General features: G+C 37.1%; 1 protein-coding gene across 2 annotated transcripts in view; it reads left to right on the forward strand.

Annotated features, from left to right (window-relative positions):
* SLC7A13 (solute carrier family 7 member 13) overlaps positions 1 to 6,299 on the forward strand; it is a 17,070-nt gene extending 10,771 nt beyond the window's left edge. For both annotated transcript variants that reach the window (XM_017863720.1, XM_017863721.1), the window contains 2 exons: positions 2,215 to 2,576; positions 5,704 to 6,299. In XM_017863720.1, coding sequence (XP_017719209.1) covers positions 2,215 to 2,576; positions 5,704 to 5,967 — 626 coding nt within the window. In that variant the 3' untranslated portion in view covers positions 5,968 to 6,299. The remainder of the gene's footprint in view (positions 1 to 2,214; positions 2,577 to 5,703) is intronic.
* Positions 6,300 to 7,005: the final 706 nt, after the last annotated feature.

Genomic DNA, 7,005 nt, shown 5'->3' on the forward strand with positions numbered 1-7,005 from the left:
AAAATTTAAAATAATAATAATAATAAAAGATTTTGAAGAGAAAGTGATTATTTTAGAATCATTTATTGGTAAATTAATGCAATTATTTTCCGAGGTCAATTTTGTAACATCATCCTTATTTTAAAATGTGTATACCTATGGACTCACAAGTCCCACTTCTAAGAATTTACTCTAAGGAGACTTGAACAACTATCAAGAATGGAAGGCATGAGTGTTTTCATTAAAGCACATTTTATATTAGCAAGAAATTGAACATAAACTACAAATAAAACAATATAAAATGGGTAGATAAACTCATTGACAGTTATATAATGGAATGCTGAGAATTTGCTGAATAATTAGATGCATGCAAATGTACCAATAAGAGCAAGATGCACCTGCAAAAACAAGCCTAAGTGAGCGTACACAAACATGCACACTCATACACAACCCTAATAGGTGCTTACACATTCATACAAAATCTCTAGAAGAGGATCCAAACAGCTGTTAATGGTGGTTCCATTTGCTGCACATGAATGGGAGGTTGGTAAAGAAAGGGACATTTACTTTTCACTTTATGTGCTTCAGTGCTATGTATTTTACTTTTCACCCAAAACATATATGAAATCATTTTTTTTAAAAAAAAGAAACAACATATGGAAAGTGTAACAAAGAAAAAACATCCCTTGTGGCATAGAGCTAAAGATGATGTAGAAAGATATATTGTGTTTGCCAGCCAGCACTGACAGAGCTGCACCTGATCCTCCTCAAGTTATAACTAACCACGTTTGTAGAATGCACACTGGGAAATTGAAGGGGAATTTCCTTTGCATTACTGGAAAGAAATATTTTGGAAATGTGATTGAAAATGTGAAATTTATGGAGGTATGGGTGTCCAGGAAAAACAACCAACAATATCTTCCTGAAAAGAACAAGAGATATTTTTAAGGAAGATCCAAAGTTGTAGAACAGCACTAAGGAAAACAAGTGAAATGGCACTTGAAGCTATTTAAAAGGGTTACAAAATTAAAGATCTTTAAGAACAAGGGCTATTAATGATATTTTAATTTTGTCACATTTGGGAAGTCCTTCCTTGTGTTATAAACCAGTATGCTGATGTCCCAAAAGTCCCCCTAGAAACCAACCTTGGTACAAGAGCATAGGCTCCAAGGACACCTATCCCCAGGGACCTCAGGCCCCATTGTGCTCATTCCATTGAAAAACTGAGAATTTGTTTCTCTCTGACCAAGTGATCTGTCCTAGCATATATTCACATAATATAAACTGAATCAAGTGAATTCTCACAAACAGTGGATGCTTTTCTTCACAGGTGCGTTTTTTTCCTGTGCACTTTTATTAACTTAGTACCCAAAAGGGCTCTTATCTTTAAAAAAAAAAAAAAAAAAAAAAAATAGTAGAATATTCTCTAATGGTTAGTTTCTTAATCTCAGTACCATGAACATTTTATACTATATATTTTTTTTGCTGTAGAGAACTGTCCTGTGCATTATAAGATGTTTAGCAACATCCTTGGCCTCTACTCACCAGATACGAGCAGCAACCTTCTACCTCCCCAGTTGTGACAACCAAAAAAGTCTCCAGACATTGCCAAATGACCCTGAGGAGTAAATTCAACTCCAATTGAGAACTACCGGTCTATAGAAAAGTCCGAAATGTCATACATATTTTTAATGGCGTGTAATTTATTTTCTTCATCTACATGGTTCCTTTTTCTGTGAGGTATTTCAAATTGCACTGTGCTGTGGGAAAGTCTCATTCTGGTGTCAGTAGTGTTGCACTGTGCTTTTTGGCCTCTGAATGTAACTATTAAGACTCTATAAACTAGTTTTAGAAAGTAAGCATGGATTCAATCATCCATTCAACAAAATCAATTCATTTCACTAGTGTTTATTGAAAGCCTACTATATGTCTGTCACAGAGTGATCCACTAGTTTTATAGAAAATAAATGGATTATCCTTGCCCTCAAAAACATTCTTGGTCTATTGGGGAAGACATATAAAATGATAACCATTTACAATACAGTGTGATGGGGGTCAAATAGACACCTTTATAAGGTGTTATGTAAGTGTAACTAAGGAAATAAACAATAAAATTAAGCAAATTGAATGTTATTCCTTAAGTTTATGTTTTTATTTTGAAATAACATTAAAAGGTTTATCATTAGTATTTCTCTTTTAACACGTTTTCTTTTGTGTATTTTTGTTTTTCTGCAGATGCTGTAGCTATCACATGGGCTAATCGAGTTTTTCCCTCATTGGCATGGATTATGCCTTTTGCTATTTCTACCTCATTATTTAGCAACCTTCTGATTTCTATATTTAAATCATCGAGACCAATATATCTTGCAAGCCAAGAGGGCCAGCTGCCTTTGCTATTTAATACACTTAATAGTCACTCCTCTCCATTTACAGCTGTGCTGCTACTTGTCACTTTGGGATCCCTTGCAATTATCTTAACAAGTCTAATTGATTTGATAAACTATATTTTTTTCACGAATTCATTATGGTCTATATTATTAATGATAGGAATACTAAGGCGGAGATACCAGGAACCCAATCTATCTATACCTTATAAGGTAAAATTGGATTTTCTAATTCTTTTCTGTGTGAAATAACAGATATTGAGTATAACTGTATTTAAGATTATAATCAAAGCATCTATAAGTAGATCTTCTGAATACTCAGTTATTGTGAAACATAAGAATAATCTGGTCTTGGTTTTAATTTTCCTTTTTATTGGCTAGGTTACTCAATATAAAGTCTCTTATATTCCATTTAATGGTTTATTAGAGAGAAAAACAGTTCTCTGGATGGTTGGACAGATGATTATGAGCCTTTTGAACAGATACTATTTTGTCTACTTATGTAACTAGTTATGCATATGAATGTCTTCCACAGTCAGGGTCAGATTTAGCAGATGAGAAACAGAAGAGGCAAGGTGAAGTCACAAGTGATAACATCCACTGTTCTGAAACATCAACTTACTTTGTTGGCAAATTCCAGTCTTTCAACTTCACTTATTTTAAACTGACTTTCAGTCTGTATGAAAAAAATTTTCACAAGAGAGGAGGCAACCATTTAATTGTAGAAAAACAAACAAGCAGCAAAACTTGAGAGCATAAGAATGTTATTGGAGAAAGGTGGCCCTGACACTGATTATCAGAATAATAAAATAATCTTGGTTTCCTAGGTAGGTTGTTCAAAGCTTGGCTTGGATGATCACCTTTAATCCTCTCAGTAATAAAAAGGTGGATTCTATTGTTATTCCCATTTTACAGATAAGAAAACAGACTTAGAAAAGTTAGGTCACTTGCCCAAGCTCACACAGCATGGATTAGAGGAAGATTCAAATCTAGGCAGTCTCTTTGGAGTGTCTGACTCTCGCCAAATACAAAATATAAGAAAGAACTGCTGAGAGAACGAAAGCAATGTTCCCATCACCAACTATGGTTGATTTATGTCCTTCTTTCCTTTCCAGCCTTCTTTTCAACTTCTTCCATCCAGTCATCTCTTAATTGCTGTGTATTTGAGTATTAGTTGTCAAGAGGCAACTATATTTTAAGCACCTTGCTAGGTACTCTGAGTAGAAAAAGAATTAAGACTTGGCTCCTGCGTTTAGACAGGTTATAATCTATCTGGACAGTCATGTAAACCAAAAATCATGGTGTGATGATTGCTACCTAGTGGTCTGCAGAGGAAGCTCAGAGAACACATAGGGAGAGAGATCCAATCTACAGCAGGGCTGGTGGCCACAGTGCCCCTTGGATGTGCCTCCCTAACGTCTGCTCTCTGTATAGTTTCACATGCTGCATCTTTTTAATATGTCTTTTGCTGTTTTCTCATCCACACTTTTGTTAGATCACTGACCCTAATAGATACAATTATAAAGAAGTTATGAACTGGGGGATACATTTGTTATACACAAATAACAGTATAAGATAATCATTAAGAGCTTTGGGCTCAAGCCCAGTTGCTTGGCTAGTAGTTGAGTTTAGTCTTGTTATTGAACCTCTGAACCTCAGTTTCTTCAGATCTAAAATGGGAAAAAATAATACCTATCTCCTATTAACACTGGATGTATTAAGTAAGCTAAGGCATGCAAACAATCCAGGGTCTGACATTGATGGCTATTATTGCTTATGTTATTATTCAACTTACACTTGCATCAGAAAGGAAGGCAAGGCAGCCTTAAGTACAAGTGGCTAAAATTTGTCTTGTATGCCCCCAGGAGCACTCTTTTCTTTTCTCTCAATTATTTGATAATGGATACTGAGCCATGAGACGATAAAGTATCTTTCTTTCTTTCTTTATTTTTTTTAAGATGGAGTCTCACTCTGTCACCCAGGCTGGAGTGCAGTGGCGCGATCTCGGCTCACTGCAAGCTCCACCTCCTGGGTTCACGTCATTCTTCTGCCCCAGCCTCCTGAGTAGCTGGCACTACAGAAGCCCACCACCACATCTGGCTAATTTTTTTGTATTTTTAGTAGAGACGGGGTTTCACCACGTTGGCCAGGATGGTCTTGATCTCCTGACCTTGTGATCTGCCTGTCTCGGCCTCCCAAAGTACTGGGATTACAGGAGTGAGCCACCGTGCCTGGCCTAAAGTATCTTTTTCAGGGATGCTTTATAAACTAAGAAGAGATTTTTTTTTTTTTTTTTTTTTTTTTTTTTTTTTTGAGACAGTCTCTTCTTGTCCAGGCTGGAGAGCCTGGAGTGCAGTGGCGTGATCTTGGCTCACTGCAACCTCTGCCTCCTGGGTTCAAGTGATTCTCCTGCCTCAGCCTCCCAAGTAGCTAGGATTACAGGTGCCCACCACCACACCCAGTTAATTTTTTGTTTTTTAGTAGAGACGGGGTTTCACTGTGTTGCCCAGGCTGATCTCGATCTCCTGACCTTGTGATCCACCAGCCTTGGCCTCACAAAGTGCTGGGATTACAGGCGTGAGCCACTATGCCCAGCCAAGAAGAGATTCTTAATGATTAAATCCCAACAAATGATCCTCTAATGAAAGGGTTTTGTTTCATAAATTATGACTAGCTGTGTTATATACCTTTGGGGAATGTAGATTCATATCAGTTATATCAATTTTCTCCCTAGGTTGGGTAACGTTGTAGAGAATTCTTATAATTCTAACACAAAACAGGTACCAAGGACTGGTCTTTAAGGCTTTTGGCAAAACAAAAACAAAACATAAAACGGGGAAATTGTTTTAGCTAAAACTTTTGTCTTGATTTTTTTTTTAAATATGCTGCGCCTATAAAGTTATAACACTTACTTGTCAGTATTTACCTGCATAACAGAGGGTCTGAGGATGGTTTTTCTGTTTTGTCATTAATTTCTTACTGCCTTGAGATATTTTCCAAAGAAGATTGCTGTTACTTCCATTGGGCCTTAGAAATTCCCTCTTAACGGATTCATGGTACCCAGATCAGTAGATTGTGATCTTATCAGCAAATGGTCCTAGTTATTTCCATTCATGGACAGTCAAATGCTAGATGCCCATTCCCTCCAACCTGACAATAAGCCTTCAACGTCTCCTTTCACTCAGGCATTTATCTGACTTCTAAGCCAGGTTTATTCAACTTTACAGCTAATTTAGCCTGTTTAATTAGCTTGTATGTTTGCATTTTTATTTATATAAATATGCAGGTATCATTCATGGATGTTCATATCTAATATTTTTTCAAACTTTGCTCTTTTCAGGTGTTTTTGCCATTTCCATTAACCACAATAGTCATCGACGTGGGCTTGGTTGTGATACCATTGATAAAGTCTCCAAATGTGCATTATGTCTATGTGCTTCTGTTAGTTCTCAGTGGATTACTACTTTACATACCTTTAATACATTTTAAAATGAGATTGGCTTGGTTTGAGAAGATGACTTGCTATTTACAATTACTATTTAATATTTGCCTCCCTGATACGTCTGAGGAACAGATGTCAGAAGTGCAAACTGTTAAAAAATAACCTTCTAAAAAACATATATCAGATTCCAAATCAAGGTTAAACACATGATAGAACATTCATGGCTAAATTCCTATGGTAACTATTTTTTTCTCAAATGAAATAAGTAATGTATACAAAAGTGCCCAAGACAGTACCTGGCTTCAAAGTCACTAACAAATTGTTATGCATAACTAAAGCTCTGCTTTGTGTGGTAAAAAACTTTAGTCCTGGTTTGCATAGCTTGATAGAGTGATTATACATCTCCCATTCTCTCACTCTGTTTTCTGTATCCCACCCCTTTTCTACTGAATTTGTGGGGATCCTATAATAAAAGTTAATGACTAAAAATTTTAAAAGCATTCCTTATCTTCATCTTTCCTGAGTCCTTTTTTTATTGAGGCGAGTGGGGCCGGGGAAGATGCTGATTTGAAGATGAAAAGAATAATTCCATTTTTCCAGTTGGCTTTTCCCTTCTAGAATGTAGCATTTTTTCTTTTTTTTTTTTTAAATTGAGATGGAGCCTCACTCTTGCCCAGGCTGGAGTCCAGTGGCATGATCTCGGCTCACTGCAACCTCCACCTCCTGGGTTCAAGGGATTCTCCTGCCTCAGCCTCCTGAGTAGCTGGGATTATAGGCGTCTGCCATTATACTCAGCTAATTTTTTGTATTTTTGGTAGAGACTGAGTTTCACCATATTGATCAGGCTGGTCTCAAACTCCTGAACTCATGATTTGCCTGCCTTGACCGCCCAAAGTGTTGGGATTACAGGCATGAGCCGCTGTGCCTAGACCCAATTTTTTTTTTCAAGCTAATAACTATTTTAGAAGCATGGGACTGGGCGTGGTAGCTCACACCTGTAATCCCAGCACTTTAGAAGGCTGAGGCAGGCGGATTACTTGAGGTTAGGAGTTCAAGGCCAGCCTGGCCAACATGGTGAAAACCCGTGTCTACCAAAAATATAAAATTAGCTGCGTGTGGTGGTGTGCACCTATAATCACAGCTACTCGGGAGGCTGAGGCAGGAGAATCACTTGAACTCAGGAGGCAGAGGTTGCAGTGA

Source organism: Rhinopithecus bieti, unplaced genomic scaffold (genome assembly GCF_001698545.2).
Source record: "Rhinopithecus bieti isolate Rb0 unplaced genomic scaffold, ASM169854v2 scaffold_72306, whole genome shotgun sequence".
Classification (NCBI taxonomy): domain Eukaryota; kingdom Metazoa; phylum Chordata; class Mammalia; order Primates; family Cercopithecidae; genus Rhinopithecus; species Rhinopithecus bieti.